Raw genomic sequence first — 23,680 nt, 5'->3', positions numbered from 1 at the left:
CTACCAACATGCACTGCAGAATCGAGATGTTCACCAGTGCCTGCTTTGTCACTGACATGGCAGGACTGAGACCAAATCTCAGATGATGACTACTGATTTGCAGTTTGTCTCTGCTGGCAAAACAAGATTTCAGAAATGAAACCTCTACCCACAGACTGTGTCCAAAACCAATTTGTAAAAATGAGGACTTGTAATACAGTCCTTCTTACCCTTGCTCACCCGCCTTGAACTCAATTAAAATCACCAGCACTTGAGAGCCAGAGCAGACTCATCTCACCCACCTGGATGGTAGCTAAGAAGGGTGTACAGCAGCACAACACAAGCCTTGGCTGAGAGTTGCAGACCCAATCCAAGGATCTTTCCACATTTCTCCCTACATGGATGCCTACAAAGCCTTGAACGCCTTGCCTGATAGACCAAGTGGTCTTGGAAAAGCTCACCAAAGGGCCTATGTCTAGCAAATGAGGATCTTTGACTGGGTTGATATTAAGCATGCTGAAAAAATAAGCACTGGTTGCCAGTACAGCAAAGACAGCACTAAAAATGTGTAACTAGGGGACATATCAGGAGGTATGGTCACAAAGTGGGTTTTTTTACTGATGTCTCCGAAATTATTTACTCCAAGTAACTGCATGTCCCTTGCTCCAGTCTGATCACATCTCTACCTGCTAAAGGGAAGAATATTCCCATTATACAGGGGAAACCTGGACAGCAGCTGAAGCCCTGTATGTCCATGTCCATGCTCATTTCAGTGGCAGAGCATCCCACTTTCCCCCAGCCCCATGCTGCACCATGTCCTGAGACTGAACATCCTGGTGGAAAACAAATGAGCGCTTTCTGACAGCACACAATATCTCCTGTGTTGCTTGTAGATTTTTACTTAACTGTGCCAGTCTAGCCAAAGCAGGATTCAGTGCAATGCACACAAGAAATGGTGGGGATTTTGTCCTGTTTCATGCATGCCACGTTGTGCAGTGACAGATGTCTCATACACTCGCTTTGACAGACAGAAGCTCCCTAGTCTGAAAAACTGTAGAATGAGACCAGACTGCTAGCCAAAGTAGTGACACTGGCCCAAAACCACTGATGCCAGCTGAAGTCCCAGCATATGCGGTTCCATATGTGTTCTGGTGTTTATCTAACTGCAGAAAAAACTTGATTGTAAGTACTTTGATAAAGTTATGGCTGCATGACACCTGAATACAACCACAATTCAGGCTCCCATTTCTGTGCCAGCTCCCGCAACATTTCTTTGTGTAATTGTCCTTGATGTGCATCACTGGAATGCAGATAAAAGGTCCATTTTGATGGAAAGATCTGCCAAAGGGTCATTTTTCCCTCTTGGTCATATCAGCATTCTCTGAATTTGAACCAGTGGACCTCAAAACAACAAATCTGCTTTTCTAACCCCATCGCTCACTGGTGATGGACTAAGAAGGAAAGCGGGCAGGAGCCTAACAGGGACAGGTGATGGCGTGGGCATACACAAGGAAATCCTGTGGTAATGGATTTCTGTGAAAGACTGACAGACAGGTAAAAAATCCACCCTCAGTGGGGGCAAGGAGTTTTTGTAGGCAGTGGTACATGATGTAGCAGTACAACTAACTGACTGCCTCTGGGACCTCAGCTCAAGCCATAGGATGCTCAAGCAGCTGGGCTCAGACACTCAGCTTTCCTTAGAGATCCAGAGAAAAGTAGCCAGCACCTTGCTGTGCATTGGAACTCAGACCACACCTTGTACAGCTTTTCACCTTAAATGTGTAGAGGTGTCCTGTCTCATTGCTTTAGCATTATTACTAAATCTTGCCTTATTTTTTTCTTTTCAAGGGCGCAAAGAGAAGCCATCGGGAAGGGAAGTAAAAAAATGAGCTCTGTAAGGACATATTCAAATCTTTTAACAGTTTCACTTTTTTTTTTTTTTTTTTAAGGAAGTAAAATAGCAAGAAATGGAAAGTGCTGCTCAACCACATGTTCCAGATTTGTGAATTTCAAATAAGGAGTCAGTAACTGCGAGCAATTCACTGCTGTAATGAAGATGCAGAAGGCAGCAGAGCCTCTTCTTCGATTGCAGTGAGGCTGCATGGAGATTATTGCTTTAGTTGAAATAATATCTTTTAACTCCTTGCAGCCTGAGAATTTTAAAGAAAAAAAAAGGGTATAAGAGATAAGGCAAGCTGCCACACAGGACACTGCCATCCATCACTCACCTTCCAGGAGCGAGATGACCCTTCCTCTTATTTAGGTGGGGAATTACCTTCTTTCCCTTTTTTAAGAATCATATTTCAAAGGCAGCAGCATTTCCCGTCAAAACACATACGACTGCAAGCAAACTAGCTCTGAGCATGCCAGCTGCTTGCCAGGTTCAATTTGGGGCTGAATGCGGCTAGTGGCAATATGCACCACTTTTGACATTGGAACAGATGCATCATTTGGTCTCATTCCAGGCAGTGAGGAGCGGCTGGAGGGGGATGGGGAGAAAACACAGCACGTTATGAGCACAGTGATGATCTCCTCTCCTAGTGTACCACAACTTGCTCTTCCAGCACGGGGGGACACCAAAAGCCAGGCCAAACCCTCTTTCAACTAAGTAGCATCAGTTCAGAAGCCCATCCCAGCGCTCGGAGGGCAGGCTGTGGCCATGCCCGGAGGACCCTGCAGAGCAGATGTCTGCCACGATGGGCCAGGAGGTGCTTGCCGGGGGACGGGGCACAGACAAATGAACCGTCCCAGGGCACTAGAGTTACGCCTTGCTCGTTTCTGCTCTATCTCACTAAGACGTAGCTGAGCACAGACCCAGCACTGACCAGCGACCGCTTGACATTATTGCAGCACTGCTGTGTTTATGAGGGTGACACATGCAAAGTGCTGTCATCGGGAAGGGCAGCATCACCACGTAGGAGGTTAAGGTGGAATGTGAAGTTTCAGGAATCTAAATCATAAATTTTAGGTGTGTGCTCTGATTTGCCCTCCACTAAACCCTCCCTCTTGCTTCGGAGTCCAGGGGAAAAATTAAATCTCCTGGCTGACAGAGGTAGGCTTTGGAAACACCATCTGCCCCCAGCCCCAGAGCCCATTTCTTTAAGCATTTGATACCTAATTTTCAGAGAAAACATCTCTATTGAATAACTCCTTATATGCCTACCCTGATTCAGAAAACAGAACTAAGGCTGCTAAATCACGTAGGCAATTCTGAAAATCTTTTCCAGATTTGACACTATCGAGCCTGTTTGGACACCGCTATTCCCTCTCCCTCTCTGACTGCAAACTTTCCTATTACACCTTTCAAATATCAGTTTGGGTGCCACACACTGAGTTACACAGAGCAATGCACATTGTGAAGACTGAATTTGAACTTTTTTCTTTCTGTGAAAAAAATTGTGAAACGCATTAAAAGATTTCATGACTTGCCTCATCGTGGGCATTTTTAAAACTGGGAGAACTTTTCCAGAGGCAGTTAGGAATAGGACAGCATACTGTGGTGCTAGATACATTGATGCCTTCAGTAGCTCCAGTGAAGCAGTTATTGGTGATTTGTAGCTATAGCTCTCTTAAAATGAATACAGAAGAAAAAAAATATGTTGTGGTTTGTACAGGTGACCAGTCCTGCTCGCAAAACATGCCATAAAGTACTGTTAGATAGGCACTGCCGTAGGAAGCCACACACATTCATACATGCATGCAAGAAAGCTGATGCTGGATTCACTTAACAAAAAATTAAGAAGAGCTACAGTACTAATACCCACAGAAACCATTGTATATAAGTCTTGTCAAACAGACCTCATTTCATTCTTTAAAAGGATTACAAGTCACTTGATAAAGGTGACTGAGTGGACGTAATAGACTTAGGGTTTCTAATACACTTAACTTAGTTTTGCATGCCATTCTGATGAAGAAGGTAGTACCATACAGTACCAGTAAGGCACATAAGAACTGCCTGAGTAACAGATCTCAGACAGGGCTGTTGGTGGGAAACCATCACTGAGCAGGGAGGAAAGGGGCTGAAATGTACCCCAGAGAGTAGCAAGCCTGAGGGTTGGAGCAGACCCACCATTCACCAAGAGCTTCCACTGTCAAGACATGCAAAAAAGGCACAAGTGAGATCTGTCAATGTATTTAGAGGTGGAGGTAGAGATGTGTAGGATGAAACGTGTATTACGGGCAAGAAGATCATTCTAATACTGAATATAGTTGTGATTCTGCATTTTTAAGAGGTCAATGCAAAACAAAAGGACTTTAAACGCTTTTAAAATTGGGGGTAATGTCTTGCAGTGAGAGTTCTGAAGTGTTTAGTCTACTTAGTTTATCAAAAGAACATTGAGAGTCAACTTCATTAATATATAAGCATCTCCAGGGGGAGAAAATGCAGGATCCCACTGGACTTTTTAATCAAACAGGAAACTGCATAAGAAGAACTACCTCCGGAAGCTGAACCCAGACAAATTCAAATTGGAAATAACAGATTTTTTCATAGGAAGAATGACTGATTGCTGGAACAATTTGTCACAGCATGTGATGGAGCCTGGGTCTCTCAAGTGCTTCACACCATAACTGGACAACATATGGAAGAAAAGCTCACGCCAAAGACAAATAATCAGCATCAACCTAACTGGATGCATTTTAATGGACCTTGAGGTCAAACTGGCCAATCTAATCAATGCCCCCTCCTCTTAAACCCTGTATGTTGAGAGTGATGGTATCTTACTTCCCTGGAGGAGCCCTGCCTGCTGTAACCACTTCCAAGGAGTGCTTGCAGTAGATCACTTTGCAGATCTGATAGCACTTTACAGTCACTTTGCAGACATGGAAACACCTTGCCAGAGGGCAAAGCAGACCATAAACAGGCTTGCCTCATTTGACCTTCAACTGCAAGGGTCCAGGGTCATGTTTTGCTTTTTAGTACAGCTTTTTAGTACAACTGTGGCCTTCCCAGTGAATTTGGTGGGCAGGGACCAATGTTAGTTGTCACATTACTCTTCTAGTAACTGACCCTAACAATCTCACGTTGCTTAACTTTCTGATGGTGGGGGTCAGGACAGGCTTATCACAAACACTGCTGGACTAACAGAGTAGATCCTCACAAGTGTATGACTACTTTACTCCTCCTAAGGTCTGAAATCCTCATTTATAGAGTTTTCTCATGTTGAATATCTCCCAGATACTGCTGTGCTGTGAGAGGGATCAAAATAATTGTGATTTCACCAGAAGATTAATCAAAGCTGCCTCAATGCCCTGCATCCTCCAGCACTAAACCTGTAATATATTCAACTGCTTTCCTCCTTTATGCAGCCCTGGCCACTCAGTCTTACAGCTTCTCTCAGCTAGCTTCCCACCCCACACCACTCGGACCCACTACTTCCACCTCTATCACTCTCTTCAGCAGACATTTTTCTCCAGACGTTTCTTACTTACAATACCTGAAACTATTTCAGCTCTTCTGTTTATTCTGTTGCCACTGAGCACGTGCACTTTCATGTGTCCTCCTGGCTCTCAACACTTTACAATTTAAGAAAAGAAACAGGACTGGATTTTGCCAGATTACAACATTAGAAGGGGGTAGCTATGGAGCACTTCTACCCAAAACAGTGAAAATACCCAGGAAAAATGGTCTCAAACACAGGCTTTCCATCCCTCCCCCCTCCATTCCCATGTTGTTCATCCAAAGCCGCACTGCCTGGGATTTAGGTGAGACGCTGCTGTCTCCTGGTGGCAGTCTGGGCTGACTGTGGCTCAGAAAGGAAATATAAGGTTGGCAGCATCACAGTCTGAACAGCTGCTGGGTTCAGCAGACACATGCCACAAACCTGGAGGAGAAGATGTGGCCAAGGACAAGCACACAGAAACATCTGTTTAGTGATACCCTGGGACATCAGGGTCCGCACAACACAGAACCAAGGACCAACCAAAATACAGGATGAAAAGAAAAAAAGAAAGCCAAAGGATGAGAGGAAATCATTGCTTCATTATTAATGTTTCCTATAATCTCAGCCAGCTTCAGAATGTCTTCCGTGAATAATTTATACAAGGCTTCTCCAATAGACTGTGAGTAATTGATGTTAGCTTTCTTCAGTCATTATACCCCAATGTGTTACCAGGATCCAGACTGAATCTTAATTATAAGAAAAAAAAGTCTGTCAAGGCTGTTTAGGCTCGAAATGTGATCACACTGAAAGCTGATGTAACTTGGGGAAGAGTACCTTCCAAGGAAGAGAGCCTTCCTTTTCTTAAGAGTAAGTAATTTTCCCTTTTACTCAAGAAATTACAAAACAGAGCAATGCTTTTTCCAGTTCGCCTCTTTGACAGGAACAGTACCATTTTCCCTAGCTGGCCTGGCACATAGAACAGTTTTATTATCACTTTTTACTTCATCATTTGGACACTGAAAGTTGTGGGTTTGGAAAGGAAGTAGTCAACAAATTCATGGATGTGTAGCATAGAGTGGAGGAAGGCAGTCATCACCAAGAGGTTATCAACCACATTTGCTGCAAGGGTTACAACAGCCATCCTAGTGGCTCAGCACTGGAAATGGCAGGCCACATACCTCAGGGTGAGTGAGTAGCTCTCCAGGCCCCACTGACTCCATCAGGCTTATTTTGGTTGCTCACCAACCAAAGCGATGGTGCAAATGCCTTTTAGTGCCATTTACGATGTCCCCTGTGTGCGCACGCATGCACACAGACACACACAGAGCGCTTGCCTTTCATCCCTCTACCAACCCATAGCAAATCTCAAGGTCTTGCCAGCTGCTCTCCTGTTGAAAGAGAAGTTGGCAACTCGGAGGAAGCTGTGTTTAACTTATTTAATTACATCATGTGCACAAATAGGTTGAAGAAATCACCAAAACCACTAAGGCGAACTTTTCCTTCGGAAGTCTCAATATATACATCAACATGTAGTTCCTGGTAACTCTTCTCCAGGAATTAAACTCCATGGGTTCAGTGCAAACTCTCCTGCTTTTTTACTGACTCACCTAAAAGAATCTGTGCTTCAAAAAGCCAACAATAGGACTTTTCCTGCAAGGACAGCATATTGCTAATGCACAGAGGAAAAAAATCTGGAAAAATTACTTGTAAAACTGGGGTCTCTCTCAGGATAACAATACACTTTACAAAAACATCCAGATGGAAATGCCGTGGCAAAATGTAACCTTGAGCCTCAGTCTAAGTGAGAAGCCTTATGCCATCAATAGCACTCACCTACCTGACTTGGGTTAGGAACACACATTAGCGGGGATGCTCTAGGAGGAATAGGATTAAACATTTGCTTGAGTGTTTTGCTAAATCACAGCCTCTTGGTAGCGACTCTCAAAGTGTGCCACGCACACCACTACTGCCTAAACACCTTTGCTGTGTGACAGCCTTGCATTAATTCCTCAGCTTCACAGTGTTCCTCAGAGCAGCCACCACTGCTGTGTGCTAGTCCCCTCCCCAGTGTGCTCTAGTGGATAAGCCTTTCTTTTCTTTTCAGAAAAGCCATAAAAATTTTCCTAAGGATTTGAAAGAGACTCAGGTACAGTTGAGCTGCCCAGTCCTGCATGCTATAGGCACAAAACTGCACTGACAAAGATCATGACTTTGAAATCTACTTCTTGCATATCTTGCTGTTCATGTCAGCGGTCGCTCCAGAGACAGAGTTATATTGTGGTTTTCTCTGTCAGACATTCTTATTTGCTAGGTAATACGTGACAGACCAAGGGCCAAATCTAAAGTATATCAAGAAATTCTGAGATTCCCTGGATTTCATGCCCGATTTTTGGGTGCTTACATTTGAGAGAGCAACCTTCCATATGTGATTCTTAAACATTTACAGGCAGCTTCATGGGAGCCATATGACTGTTCAAAAGAGAGGGGAGAGGGGAAGGTGTCAGTCAAAATGAAGGAGGAGACCAACATATACCATTTAAGTGAGCAGTCTTAAGGATGAAGGAACAAAAGGGGAGATCTTCTGAATAATTTTTTTAAGGCTCTCTCAAAATGGTATTTTCCTACAGCCCAGGATACCCAACAGCATCTGTCACCTTATGTAAGTATATCTATGTGCGTATGTCAGATCTAAATGACACGGTTAAACACCAGCAGCCATTAACAGCTTGACCTCATTGTTTCTTCCAAGGTAGACACCCAAAGAAGCAATGTCTGGAAGACAATGAAAATGAAAAAAATATTAGTACATCAAGTCTGATGAAGACAAGATCCACTGCTTTCAAGCCACGAGAAAAAATGGCAATGCATACATGCCTAGTCCTCAGGGCTACGCTGATGCCGCCATACTTCCTCTCCTCAATTGAAACAAAGAAATCCCAATCATTGCAAAGCCCATTAATGAGACCAGAAAATAACCCTCAGTGGATGTAATAAATAAATTGTAAATGTGAATGTGAATGTAAATACAAAATGGAAAAAAAAACTCTCTGATGATGTTAGGATTCACATGTTTGCTTCAAGAGGCCGCAACTGTGGACTTATTTAAGCCCTATGAAAACCAGTTCTTCCATGCATTCACATACAAAGATGCTGTGGCAACAATAAAGTTTTTTGATTACATAACAAACCATTTTGAGATAACATAAATAAATGTGCTGTATAATAAAAAAAAGCACAATCCTCATGGGAGAATTTGTATGTATATTCGCAACCACATGTGCAGTAAATATTAAAGAAACTACTGGAACTTATTGCTATGTTCAAGTCTTCACCAGCCAAATTTAAAAATTCTAAGACAAACTTCAGAATAACCGATTTTTTAGCACAACGACTGCACAGAATTTGCCTGAATATAAATCCAGCTGACAATGAACAGATGTAAATTTTATGTCACAATGCTGTAATACAAGCACACAGGCCTTGCCAGACGTGCAACATTCATTTTATATTATCCATCTGCACAGATATGTACGTGCATACTCCATATGTTATAAAATTTGCAGGTGCCCACTGACCTCAAGGGAGTTAGAGGCAGACCCACTTTTTGCCTGCTTGGGATACTCAATCTTACCAGAGACCCAGAGGACATAAACTCCAAACCTTTTATTTAAGTTTTCTGTTAAGAACAGGAAAGTTAAAACTCCTGCAGATCACTTGAATTGTCTGAAGTGTTACAAAACCTACAAGCCTGAAAAAGGTCATTTGCCCTAATTGTGTCTAAAGTGCACTGCAATTAGCAGAAAGATCCATATCTCTTCCTGCGGTATCCTAGGAGTAGATTGCAGGAGCCAGAATAAACTCAACAGACACAACTCAGTAGCAATAAATCAGGACAGATTTTGCTCTCAGGCCTCAGTAAAGTCCATTGTAATTAAGGACAGTCTATTTTCTGAAGTCAGTGGAGCTTTCCACATGCTTACCGTTTGGCACAGGCTCACAAGCCTCACCTGAAAACCCGAGCACATTTCTGATCTCAAAGAAGTTGCTCCCGCACCAGTGGCGCCAGGTAAAGCTGGAGTTTGCTAAGCAGAGCCATTACTAACTCCACAGCACCATACTCGATCAAGTTCTCCCATATTATCAATATCTTCTGTGTTTCCTTTCTTAAGAAACCTTGCTGATTATAATTGTAACTGGCATTTGGACGCTGACTATAACAGTGAACCTAGCAGGACTTTTTCCCCTTGAACATGGTAAATTCAACTCCTTTTGAAATTGCTCTATTATTCTCACTATAGTTTCTTCATTATGCACAAAACACCACTAAAATGAACAGATATTTATGAGATAATGTTGCAAACAAATCTTGTATAGGATGGCAAAAAAATATAACCCATATTCTGTGGAATAAGAGTTAATATAAAAAAAAATAATTTGAGGTAAAAATGTGAAGCCTTTATGCCCTTTTTGGTCTCAAACTGCTAAGAGGAGCGTATCAGTGCACCTGGGCACAGCAAGGGCACACTCTGAACCAGATATTTGGGTTGTATTTGAGTGAAGGGAGACAAAGAAGAGAGGAAGGAAAGGAGACCTGGAAGGAAAGCAGGTTCCAAATTCAGACTTTTAATCTGAGTGCAAAATGTGCAGCAATATGGTCAGGCTGGCAGAAAAGCCTGACTGTGGCCACCAAAACAGACTGTGGCGGTGTGTCAGTGGGAGCAGGATGGCATGTCCTTCTCCTACTGCCAGGGCCCAAGAAGGTCACAGCATCCAGCCCCCACACCAAAACAAAGGATTTTCAGAGGTGCCCACCATAAGGTGGTGCAGGCAAGGGCTTAGCCCCAAAAGCAAACAGCTCCCATTGACTGCCACAGATATTTTCCATTTCAAAAGCCAAGCAAGAGCCCTGATGGCAGTGATCTTTATCAGCTAAATTTCCTTCATGCCATCATGACTCAGGAGCAGATCAGAGTGAGATCTGTGGTAATTAAAAATGAATGAGACCAAATTAGTTAAGCACATTCCCGACTGTCAAGAAGTAATGGAGCAATTCGGGAGTCTGGATTTCGCTGAGGGAGGTTCTCTGTCCACCACCAACCAGCGCAACAGTCCTTGCCTCCATGGACATACCCCACCTCCAAAACAGTACAGAGAAGATGCCTGGTGGGGACATCTTACACGGGAAGCAGAGGAGAGCCACACAAAGTAGCTTTAAGTGTAATAAATTTGCAGTTTTCCTAGCAAAGGCGTTTGATGCACTTTCAATGCATCTCTCTGCAGGATGCCTTACAACTGTGATGTGGAGGCATCAAAAATAAGACTCAGCTCTGAACGAGCTCAAGCCTGAGCAAGGTGGCCGAGCAACCTGGCATGGCCGTGCCATGGCCTGTCCAGAGCAGCCCAGCCCCATGGGGCAGGCATTGAGGTACCACACCACACTGAACGGCAAAATGCAGGCTGACACCCTGGTGTGGGGTCTGAAAGCAGTGATGGCTGCAGCCAGCCCCACAAGGCAAGGAGATCAGAAAAAAAAAGAGGGGAGTGGAATATACTAGGGGAGTGGAATATAAAAGGGGTATGTTGTCCCAGTGCACTGTAAGCGAGCTACTGTGCTGCAGAGCTGTTCCTGCACCTTCCTTCCCTTGTCTGCCATCACAGTATAGCCAGACCTCCTCCAGCATCAAACACCTGTCATGCGAGGTTCCTTCCTTCTTCCTACCTCCCACCTGGATGACAGAGATGGGGAGGGGAGCAGGACAGGAAGGTGGGTCATCACGCCACCCTGTGCTCCTGGCAAAATAAAGGAAAAAAAAAAAATCTTTCTTCTAATAACTAGGGCATAAAGCTGTCAAAATATGACAGTCCTTTCTACTCTGAATCCCATGACTATTTCTTAGAGGACTCTGTCTTCTCTGCAGGTAAACTTTGCTGATTAAGTTTTTGAAGTCTCAAAGAAAGGGCTAAATCCAGACACGTTTTGGAAACTACAGCCATTTTGGGGAATGCTGGCAGTCACTTTCAGCAGGTCACAGTCAGCTGTGCTTTGCAGGTCGGCGTGCACTTCAAAATGCAGCAGAGCACAGAGGTACCCAACCTAATTTTAAATGGGTTCATTCAAACGAAAAGCAGTAAAACACCACATCCTGAAAATAAGCACATCTCGAGACACCAACCAAGGTCTGGTACCACAGTTAGATTGTTCCAGATATTTGAAGCACTTGAGCTAATACATTTTTAGCAATCTTAAGTGTCTTTCCACTCCACTGGAGACCACAGTCTAGACATATTTACAGAGATGATTGGAGACATTTAACATATTGTTATACCATCATTCGAATTCCTAGTTCAGGCACAATTTAAAGAGAATGACTGCTGAGCATTTGGAAGTCAGAGAGGCTGGTGCAGTATTCTCAGGATCCAAAATTAATGACAGCCTGCAAGTCGCTTCTGTTTTCAGGGAGCAGTAAAGATCAATAGCAGATATTCTCAAGTGGCAGGCATATCTGTATAGATGAAAACTGCAAACAGTACATTGTGAAGTCAACAGCCGTGGCAGGTACATTCCCAAAAATACTCACTTTTTCACCCAGATTCCTCCATATCCATTGTGTCCCAACCACCCCCAGGGACAACCATGGGTTCTGCCAACCTCAAGGAGATTAAAAAAAAAAGCCCTAAGAACTCTTCCTGCTACACAATCACAACCCCCTTTTTTTAAGAGGACATAGTTGACTGCGCTGTATCTAAGGACTAGTAGATACCAACCAAAACTTCTGAAGATAACAGATCTCCAAGGCTGGAAACCATCCTATCTGGGGTAATTGTGCTGTGTTCCTTGGCTCTTCAGGCTGAAGAACTGAAAGAGATACCTAAGGGAGCCCAGGATGCTACCAAATATTAAGGTGAGCCCCACTGTCAATATGCTCTGGCATGGGGTAGGATCCACAAGATGTAGGAGGACCTAATTAATTTGTAGAATATCCAGTAAGATGTCAAAGGATATGGCATTGTTACAGTATTTCTTGATAGGCCTCAAGATAAAATAACACTAGGCCTATGAGAAAAGGCAGGCATTTCAAGGAGTCATTAATGACTTGGTGAGATGCGCATGCAACCCCTGGCCAAGCCTGCAGTGCAAATCTCACTCTGTACACAATCCACTGAGAACACGAGTTGTAGCAGCCCCAAATACAGATCCTTTCATTCTCCTCAGGCTACAGAAATCTGTGCTTTTAGTATAAAACAATCCTTGGTTCAACCAGTGTGTTGTCAAGCGAGAGAGAAGTCACCAGCTCAGACGATACGGCGAGTCACTGAGGGGGTGTCTACCTGTCATCATTTTCAATACAAGTCATCATCGACAACAGACCACCATGTGCAAACTCTAAAGGACTTGAGGGCACACACTTTTCCAGAGTTGCCTCTCCTGGTATGCCCCACCCATTGAAGAATTGACTGTCAGCCAAACCCTCCACTGGTTCAAATATATTGTGGTAAATACTACCACATTAGCCAAGCCGAAGGGGGGGGGGGGGGGGGGGGGGGTTGGTGTTCATTACGCATTCCTGCAGTGATTGACTGCTGTTGACAGATTCATGTTTTCAGCCTGAAAGATTGGCTGTTCTTAAAGCAAAAGGTGAAAGACTATGAGATGAGAAACCTAAAATGACTTCTGCCATCAGAATACAGCCAGATATCTCCCGAAGCCAGATTGTCACAGCACTCTCCAAACTAGCTAGATACAACAAGGTCTTTTTACTATCTCATACCAACACACTCTTCATGCCAGTTCCTCTGCTGCCTTCTCCTAGTCTCTCCTCATCCAGGGCACATGTTCTCTCTCTTCTTTCTGCTTCTTCTCTCTTCCTCGGCTGCACTCTCTTCATTGGCTGCCCAGCCTCTTAACAGAACCACCCACAGCTGCACCTTGTCTACATCGGCCAACCCACCGCCCCTGAAGCAAACCCACAGTTGTATATTATCAATGCTGATTAACCCAGCTTCATTCCTCTACACCAGATGATCTGCTACAGACTACTAAAGACAGAACTCCATTAACACCGCTGTGCTCCCAAGAGCCCAGAGAGATGAGATCTGAAGGGCTCAGTAAAAAAAGTCAAATATCCAACTGCTTCTCAAACCAGCTGAATTGCCATGGGACTTTACAGCAACACTACAAGGAGAAGAGGTATCTACCAAGATGAGTTTTCTAGTGTATTTAACAGAAACCTGTACTTTGGTATATAATACCACAGCCAATCTACTGGCCAAAGTTTTCCCCTCATCTAGTAGGGGGCCAGATATGGAGAAGCCAGGGATCCATCTGTTGTTATAAAACAGTTGAACTTTCATTGGAATTGATTTAAGACCAAAAAGACACACAAATAAGAGAAGATACAGATAGAAGTGTACCATTTGTCAAAATCTGTAGCAGAAAGTCAAGGAGAGTATAAGGTTGATGGACCTTACACCATTTAACACAAGATGAAAGAAGAAATACTGTATATCAGAAAAAATTATTTATGCCAATGCTGTCCACAGTACACCAAAAGCGGTTGTGCAGCAGAAGGGGTAACACCATCTGCCTCTTTATAGTGGAGACAGCAAAAAGCAACAGGCTTGAAGTATAACAAGGGAGATTCAACAGCAGAAAAAGCTGTAGCAGGAGGGAAAATGAAAAGAACAAAATAGTTGAGCAAATATCTGAAAAGCTTCTGGGCTTTTCATCACCAGAGGTCCCTGAAAACAATCCAGCCAAATATCAGCTATGAATGACAAAGTCATGGCTACTATAGCTATCTGAGCTGGGGGATGAAACATGAGATCACCTGAGGTACTTCCCAGCCCTGTGTTTCTGTAATTCAAAAATACATCCTAAGGATATACAGAGATTCCACATTTAAAACCTCAGAAACTAAACCTGAATATCAGGAATGACACAGGCAACTTCTCCAGTGATGTTTGCAAGCAGTCAGAAATCTTCCGTGGTCAACGCTGCTACAGAAAACATTTATGTGCCTCAAACTGGAACATATGTCATAAAGAAATAAACGATAAACATTTACAGGAGGAAAGTCAGAAGTGAGTAAATCTCACCTCTCCTACAGTAGAACTGAAAGCATGTTCATAGAATCATAGAATTAATAGAATCATTTAGGTTGGAAAACACCTTTGAAGATCACCAAGTCCAACCGTTAACCCAGCACTGCCAAGTCTACCACTGAAGTAACGTCCCTAAGCACCAACCATATCTACCTGTTTTTTAAACACCTCCAGGGATGGTGAATCCACACCTCCCGGGGCAGCCTGTTCCAGGCCTTTTACACACTTTCAGTGAAAAAAAATTTCCTAATATCCAATCTAAACCACGTTGCTGTTGTTCATCCTGTTTGTCAGATGCAATAATTTATACCCACGATTCAAATTACTGAGAAAGTAAAGCACTGCCAGGATCTTTCATGGAGAGAATTGCTAGAGCAAGAAAGTGTGATGGGAAAGAGCATTCAGCCTCGGAAGCTACAAAACAATGAGGGAACAGTTCAAACTTATTTGTAGAGTAGCAGTTCGCATATGTCCCCAGATGCAAAGAAATGTAAAATTTAAAAAAACCCGCGGGACCAAGTGATACGAGAACACTCTTAGCTGTTAAAAATAAATTCAGAGATAAATAGCATGTGAAATCTTCACCATGAAAATAACTCAGGTAAATAAGACATGTAAAAGTCTTTACTTATGCATTCAGCTTACAAATAGCTAAATAATGCAGGTAATAAGAATGTGGACACTATGCAAATATAATTTAGCTACTCCTGGTCACCATTTTGGCCAATGCAGCTACAAATGAACTGGAGAGCCACAGAATTTAGAGTATGGCAGCTCAGGACAAGCAACAACATCTCTTCAAGGGGTGTTGTAACAGATGTGCCTTGTCCATAAATGAGCGTACAAGGGTATGAGATACTGAGCTACACAACTATGCTGCAAAGACAACTCCTGCTCCACCACTTCAAGAGATGAGGAAGGACTGGAGGGGAAGGACCAAAGCAGGGACACTCAGCACATCAGTGACAAAGCTAAGAAGCCCTGCCAGGGTCAATAGCACAAACAGCTAGTAATGGTCTGTAAAATGAAAAGTGCCAACATACTGCATTCCTTCCCTTTCACCGGGTCGGGTAGTCCAGAGCATTCCACCGATGGATTTGGGACAGCCACCCTCCATCTGGAGCCACTGCTGTCGCACTCTGTGTACTCGAAGTGGTAATCTGTCTGCAAGCAATTACAAAGAGGTTCAGTTTCATCATAACATTTGCATATTAAGCTCATTAATCAAGACCGGGATTAGCAAACTGAGTTATAATTAAACCAGAAAGGAAGTAGCTGGTGTGGAACATACTGTGCAGAACTCTCACAGCTTTGATGATCACTGCGTATCATCACAGAGCAAGCACAAAGCACATCGGGTGCTGTGCAGCGCAAATGTTAAGGCAGAAGGGGGGATTTGCAAAAGCACTTGAGAGACAGGACACAGATTCCACTAGAATTTTTTTTCCTAGTCTCTCAGAGTAGGACAGATCCCAAACTTCTGGCTGTCACGATATCTGATCTACAGCAACCACCCAGGCTTCCTCATTGGTCAATGGAGCAGGAGAAAGCCATACCTCTCCCCTGTTAGGTCAGATGTCTAAGATGGATGGAAACAGTCACCTTCTGGGAGTGCCTCTTCACTGATTTCAGAGGAAGCCCAGACAAATTAGGGGAGATAAACCCAATCTTGGGATACCTCTGAAAATGCCATGCAGGGTTGGCTCTGAGGAATACCTCAAGGCAGAATGACAGTGCAAAGGGACATCAGCCCCATGGTCTCTGTGGCTGAGATCAGCCATGAGTAGTCTAAGTGAAAAGTAGTAAGAAACTTCCTAACATTAAAGAATATTAGCTATTTATCTTACCAGTAATGTTGAATCGGATCCCACATACAATCTAGAGTCACATCTAGTTGCATTTTTAGTTTTGCCTTTGTAGCTTTGTTTCCAAATTCATAGCCCAGAATTTTACTATTAAAATAAACCTCAACAACACCTTGTTCTTGAACCAGCTTGGTATCAAGCGGGAGTTTGGGTGAAGCTGGCAGAATTAGTGTATAACTTCCTTCAGAAGGAACAGACCTATATTAAAATTACACATACGAGCAAGCTCCATGAGATGTCTCCACATGGGCAAGGCCACCTCCAGCTCCCTTTGCAGTCAATAAAGGGAAAACTATTTTTGACACCTGCTGCAGAGGGGACAAGGAGATAACACAAGTGCTCAAAACACTTCTTTCTCTCCACTGGCTACAGAGGGAGATCAGCTGCTTGGTTTGGATGAAGACTTCTCCATTCTCTCAGCAGAACCGTACCTCCAACACTGCATGGCCCTGCATGGCCCATAAAAATAACACACAAAATCATGGGACTGGGGAAAATGGGATCAGAGCTTTAGCTGCAGACTTGACATTTATGCAGCTTTAGGGCAAACTGGTGCAGTGGATCCATAAAGTTTCATTGGTTCTTTTCAATTTAGCTGGCTTCTCCTGGCAGGACAGGCCATGAAATAAGGAGGAGGAAGGCAGTGGTCGCGTCCACAGCCTGAGAGACACCCAGAAGAGCTCCTTAGCTGGTGTAGCTCTCTCTCACTGTGGCAAAACCCACCCACAAGGCAGCATATATCTGCCTTCTTAAAGATCTGTGACACTGTGACTGCAGACATCTGTCCCCAAGCTATGCTCCCCTAGGAGGAGGTACTTTGTGCACATGAGGATTATTTTGGGGGCAATCTTTTCCTGCTCTTTCTATGACCCTTGCAGTGCCGACGTCCCACATGATGGAGAAGAAGGGGAATCAGGTGGATGACAGTCAGTCCATGCTGTCTCTGGTACAGATTAGCTAATCCATGCAAATATTCAACTGACTCACAAGAAGACAACTTGCAATCCTCCTTATTTACTTGTAGAAACACAAACAATACTGAGTTTAATACTTCTCCTACTGTTACCACAGGTCTCCAGAGACATTCAGATATTAATAAAGTTTGAAATAAATATCATTAACACCTTTGCTATTTTGCATCTGAATGCAAATACTATTCTGATTTCTCTGAAATTAAGGTTTTCAGGGTTCAATAAATGCCTTTGTAGATCAACCTATGGTTTAGAATCCTAACTAACAGAACAAAGGAAAGGAAAACTATTTGTCTCAAAAATAAATCAAGGCATAAGAAGATACTATCAAACCCAGAGCCACACATGAAATCCAATGCACCACACTCAATTCTACAAATATACTCAGTTAAAGTATGCATTTTCCACCTTCCATCTCATTATACAGCCTTCAAGGAACAGAAAAAAACCAGTCCTTATTATCTTAGTATGAAATCTGCCTATAAGGCAACCAGAATACATAAACATCTGTAATAGACCTATCTCATAGTTCACATCACATAAGAAAAAAAATGTTCTATTAAATTAAATATGCAAGACTTGAGTGAAGCGAAGGGTATTGAAATGCTCTGAATCTGACTCATGTTCAGATCTCTTTTCTGTTTCATATCAGGTCAAAAAATTATAATGAGCAGTTTGGTGTTAACAATCCAGATTGCTTTCACAGCTACCCTATCAAAACACACTTCAGGGATGTCTAGCCAGGGATGTCTAGCCAGCGTGCAGCCAGAGGGGGTCTCAGAAGTGGTGTAGCTGTGAGGGACACACCATGCAGTGCAGAATCATCTCCTTTAATTGTTGTCTGATTGTCAGCTATCACCAGACATTCAAAACTCAGGACAGTAACTGAAATTATAAAGAAAAAGCTCTTTCCAAGTTCAAGAAGAATCAAGTCTCCATCTCTCCTGTTTCATCCCTCCATGGAAATCTCTCCAGCTGTAACCAGTCAGATGAGGTTTCTGGAGAGCTGTTCTTCCCTCTGACCACCCCATCCCTGTGTGCAGCGAGCCATGTCCAAGAGGAGTCCCAGGACTCACAGGGAAAGTTACACAGCAGAACTAGAGTTCTTACATAGTCTCTTTCCATCACTTTTTTCACTATTGTGCTCAGTTCTTTTATGGAATAGGCGGATTTTTTTTGTTGGTGTTTTGGTGTTTTGTTTTGGGTTTTTTTGTTTTCTATCTGACCTTCAAATCAACTTTATTGCTGAAAAACAGTCCACAGACTTGGTTGTTCCTCTGGTAATTGACTGTAATGAAGACTCTGCAAATTGATTTCTGTCCTTGGGCACACATGCATAACTCAAAAAATCTCTGCCACCTCATAGAATGGTTTGGGTTGGAAGGGACCTTAAGGACCATTTAGTTCCACCCCCTTGCCAGGGGCAGGGACACCTCCCACCAGACCAGGTTGCTCCCAGCCCCGTCCAGCCTGGCCTTGAGCACCCCCAGGGATGGGGCACCCACAGCTGCTCTGGGCAGCCTCTGCCAGCGCCTCACCGCCACCCTCACAGTAAAGAATTTCTTCCCAGTATCCAATCTAAATCTCCCCTCTTTCAGGTTAAAGCCATTCCCCCTTGCCCTGTCGCTGCAGGCCCCTGTAAAACGTCCCTCCCCAGCTTTCTTGCCGGCCCCTTTACGTACTGGGAGCTGCTCCAAGGTCTCTCCGGAGCCTTCTCTGCTCCAGGCTGAATCACCCCAACTCTCCCAGCCTAGCCTCATAGAAGAGGTGCTCCAGCTCCCTGAGCATCCTTGTGGTCCTCCTTTGGACCTACTTGAGCAGGTCCATGTCTTTCTTATGCTGGGGGCCCCAGAGCTGGAGGCAGTACTGCAGGTGGGTTCTCACCAGAGCTGAGTAGAGGGGCGGAATCACCTCTCTTGATCTGCTGACCACACTCCTTTTGATGCAGCCCAGGATGGGATTGGCTTTCTGGGCTGCTAGTGCACATCGCCAGCTCATATTCAGTTTTTCATCTACCAGTACCTCCAAGTCCTTCTCCACAGAGCTGCTCTCAATCCACTCATTGATGAGCCTATATCCGTATTTTGGATGACCTTGATCCAGGTGTAGGACCTTCCACTCGGGCTTGTTGAACTTCATGAGGTTCACAGAGGCTGTCAAGGTCCCTTTGGATGGCACCCCTTCCCTCTAGAGTATCAACCATACCAGGCAGCTTGGTGTCATCCACAAACTTGCTGAGGATCCCATCGTCCCTGTCCCCAGCAAAGATGTTAAACAATACTGGTCCTAATACAGACCCCTGAGTGACACCACTCATCACTGGTCTCCACCTGGACATTGAGCCATTGACCACAATTCTTTGACTGTGACCCTCCAGCCAATTCCTTATCCATTGACTGGTACATCCATCAAATCCATGTCTCTCCAGTTTACAGACAAGGATGTCATGTGGGACAGTGTGAAATGTTTTGTACAAGTCCAGGTAGATGACAACAGTTGCTCTTCCCTCATCTACCAATCTTATAACTCCATTGTAGAAAGTCACCAAATTTGTCAGGCATGATATGCCCTTAGTGAAGCCATGTTGGCTGTCACCAATCACCTCGCTGTTTTCCATGTACCTTAACATAGTTTCCAGGAGGATCTGCTCCATGAACTTGTCAGGCACAGAGGTAAGAATGACTGGTCTGTAGTTCCCTGGGTCTTCCTTTTTTTCCTTTTTTAAAAATAGCAGTTATGCTTCCCCTTTTCCTTCAGCAAACTGCCATGAGTTCTCAGATATGATGGATAATGGCTTAGACACTTCATCCGCTAGTTCCCTCAAGACCTGCAGATGCATCTCATTGTGTCCCTTGAACTTGTGCAACTTCAGGTCCCTTAGATGGTCTCAAACTTGATCTTCTCCTACCACGGGCAGCACTTCATTTTCCCAGTCCCTGCCTTTGGATTCTGTGAATTGGGCAGCATGGTTAGAGCACTTGCTGGTAAAGACCACAGCAAAAAGTTGTTGAGTAACTCAGCCTTTTCCATGTCTGTTCTCATGGCTGAGTTTTTTTGAGTTATGCATGTGTGCCCAAGGGCAGAAATCAATTTGCAGTCTTCATTACAGTCAATTACCAGAGGAACAATTTCACTCATTGGGGTGGGGGTACAGTTTCTTTCATCTTCCTTTGTTGTCTTATATAGCTGAAGAAACCCTTGTTATTTTTCGTGCCCCTAGCCAAGTTTAGCTCAAGCTGTCCCTTGGCTTTCCTATAGTATACTATACTACACTACACTATTCTATAGTTCTTTTCCTCTATACTACAGTTTTACCTAGAAACAGCCACTGAAGGCCCAGCTGTATCTCTCTTTTATAACTAGAATATATCTGTGCTGCACCACAGGCATGACAGCAGCTCACACTTTGGTTGGACCACTGGTCAGCTTTAAATTAACCAGCTCAGCTACTTACAGTGAGTGAACATAACTGCATGGAGCTCTGGTTCAGCTAAATGATCCAGCATCTCAAGCTGGTTTAGCAGCCACAGTGACACTGCCCTCAGTACCCAGTGTAGCTCAGGTCCGTTCCTACGAGCTGGAAGCACACCTTGAATGCAGCACCAATGCTTTCAGAGCACACATGATGTAGGCAGGCACTGGACATTGCCCATTAACACTGGCTTACCCAGCTCAGCACTTCCAATCTGCCTCACCAATTTGAACTTCCACATATAGAAGGCTGACAGAGGAGCCTCCTCAGCACCATGGGACACCTTTGCCTCTCACTGAAAAATGCTGTTGCATTATGTTGAGATTTCTCCTCCTCCTTGATGGAGAAGTTTCTTCACCCAGCAGTTCTCTGAAATTAATTTCATGGCAAATCCATTGCCAGATGTTATTCGTTGCCAGCTATTACTGTTTTTGCTTTCAATGTTTTTTCCCCACTATCATCCAGACATATAGCATCTTTAAATTTGGCCATGGGCCTGTTTGAATTTTAACTGTAATTCTGGCTCTGGTTTAGTACTTTTCTGGGCTTGGCCTTAATGTTCTAAACATGTCCTTCCCCCAATTCAGCTTTATTTCCTCTTATATTTCCTGTTTTATTGCTCATAAATCCTAGGCTTTGGCAAAACTGGTTTGAACTTCAGTCCCAAAGAGTAGGTTTCCATAGGAAAGTGTCTCTCAGGAAAAAATGAACAGTACCCCATACAGGGTTAAGCTTTAAAAAAAAGCAATTTTGTAAATGGAAAATTGATGCTGTTCCAAGAAGCCGCTCAGAATCAATGTGTAGTCCTCAGCATTACATTTTAAATGAAAGGTTAATAGTAACTTGAAAAAATCCACCAAAAATAGGCAAGTGTGTTTGTCTTATCCTCTGTTGAATTTTGCTTTCTTGTTCTTGGAGAATTTGTGAAACCACATCTCCACTACCATGCAAAGCTGCTACGAGAAACTCTCTGACATACATATGTTCTTTTTCAAGGACACCACATGATGTCAAAGAGATGGTGCACTGGTCACAGCTCTGCTGGGGGGGAGAAAAAAATGACAGAATTGGCTGGTGTCCTAAGTTCAAAAAGCATCGATACAGGATCGATATTGTGTGCCTACCACACTCTCACAGGTCCTGTGCAAAACTCCAGCAGACATCTTCTGGCTCCCTGGGGGCACCTGTACCTCCTGCCCTACAACCCTTCTCCAGCTCCCAATCCACCACGAGCCAGCTGAGCAACAGTTCAGCAAGGCATGTCCCCACCAGTGTGTCCTCCAGCTCCACTTCCCTTCTCATACAATCCTTGGCCTGACTTTAAGTGGCACTGAGTACTCCTCCTTGCCCAGCTCCCTAGACCCAGTGGACATCATGTTAGATGTCTCCAGTGCAGACCTCTACATCGGAGCTAGTCATGTCATGGTCCTTTACAACAGCTGACAGACACAGGAATCGCCACAGCTTCTCTTGTCTTAAAGTAAATGCCTATTTCAGGGCATTTCTGAAACTCTAGAACCATCTGTTTCGTCGCCATTGACTGGAGAGCTTTCTCCCAGATGACCCCCTGTAGAACCAAGCTTTCCCCATGACAAAAAGCAACACCTGCTTCAATGTCTTTCCTGTTTTTTCTGCACCAACCTTTTCATTTCCTCCTTTCACCTAGATGGGAGATACCCTGTAGCCCTTCCCACTTAACTAGAACTTTTAGAAGTTTTATAAATTTAACTAGAAGGGCAGAGAGGGCACAAGCCCTTACAGTTCCCAAATGCACTGAACACTTGATCTGAGCAGAAAACAATGGATGAAGCCCAGCAGCAATAAACATTTAGCATATATGTTATGAAATACAATAGCAAGAGTCTCTTGCAATTTAACAGCTTGCTCTGCTCTTCTTGTTTTCCAAACACAGACACCACTGAGCCAAAGACAAAAAGAAAAAATTCTCCTGTCCTACCTGCCACAATATTACTAAGCAACCACTCTCAAGAGGTCTGTCACTTACTCCTTCCCTGAACTTGCATTGCTTGTTCCACTGATACTTTTGCTTAACCCGATTAGCTACACACAATGCTATTAAAAGATATTGCTTGCTAAAAGGGGCATCCATAATCTTTACAGACCCATGCGCTATCCATATTTACAAGTGCAGCAGGGACTGGCTGTGTATTTGTTAAAAAAAAACCACCCAAACACAAAACCCTGAAGACCCACACACAAATAAAAGACTCTTTAAGGAAAGAATGAATACAGAAGGAGATAAGAAGGGAGTCCCACCTCACTGAGCACCCTTGTGATCCCCCCAGACTAATCACACTGAAAAGGAGACAACATTTTCACTACCCTGGTACACCAAGACATGATAGCCCAAAGATGGCAAACGTAGAGACACGGCAGCCTCTCTGCACAGCTGTGTTCCCCCATGCCTGGCCTCTGTAGCATTAGCCCACTCAAGGACTACTCTCTCAACACCTTAAGACTACTCCAGTGCCTTTAAGTGCTGCCTATCAGTCACTTCTCCTAATTTAGGCTTTGAAGGAGGAGATCCAAGTTCCAATTTCAGGCATTCTAGCCCATCCTCCTCTTTTACTGCACTCGGTATTTCTAATTGTACTCTCTGACATCAGTAAATATCCCCGCTTCCCCCTGTACTTCTACCATCCCAGCCCATGGGTGAGCAGCAGAGCCGTCCATCAGCAGGGCTCTGTCACATCCCTCATTCGGACCTAACACCCAGCTCTGCACTGCTCCTGAACATGAAAAACATGCCTCTTTAATCTCCTTTGAAATTACTCATATTAGTGCTTTTCAGCTGCAGACTTGAACCAAGCTTTCAATTATTTCCATCCATATTCCTAAATCTCCAAATTCCTAAAGACATTTTCATGTATTCTGTCACATTTCTCTTTC

General features: G+C 43.8%; 1 protein-coding gene across 1 annotated transcript in view; it reads right to left on the bottom strand.

The window, feature by feature from the left end:
* ELAPOR2 (endosome-lysosome associated apoptosis and autophagy regulator family member 2) overlaps positions 1-23,680 on the bottom strand; it is a 103,746-nt gene that overhangs the window by 35,273 nt on the left and 44,793 nt on the right. Inside the window, exon 2 of the mRNA XM_040596501.1 lies at positions 15,506-15,626. Coding sequence (XP_040452435.1) covers positions 15,506-15,626 — 121 coding nt within the window. The remainder of the gene's footprint in view (positions 1-15,505; positions 15,627-23,680) is intronic.

Source organism: Falco naumanni, chromosome 5, assembly GCF_017639655.2.
Source record: "Falco naumanni isolate bFalNau1 chromosome 5, bFalNau1.pat, whole genome shotgun sequence".
NCBI lineage: Eukaryota > Metazoa > Chordata > Aves > Falconiformes > Falconidae > Falco > Falco naumanni.
Note: the sequence above shows the minus strand (reverse complement) of the source record. Positions and strands in the feature narration are given on the sequence as shown.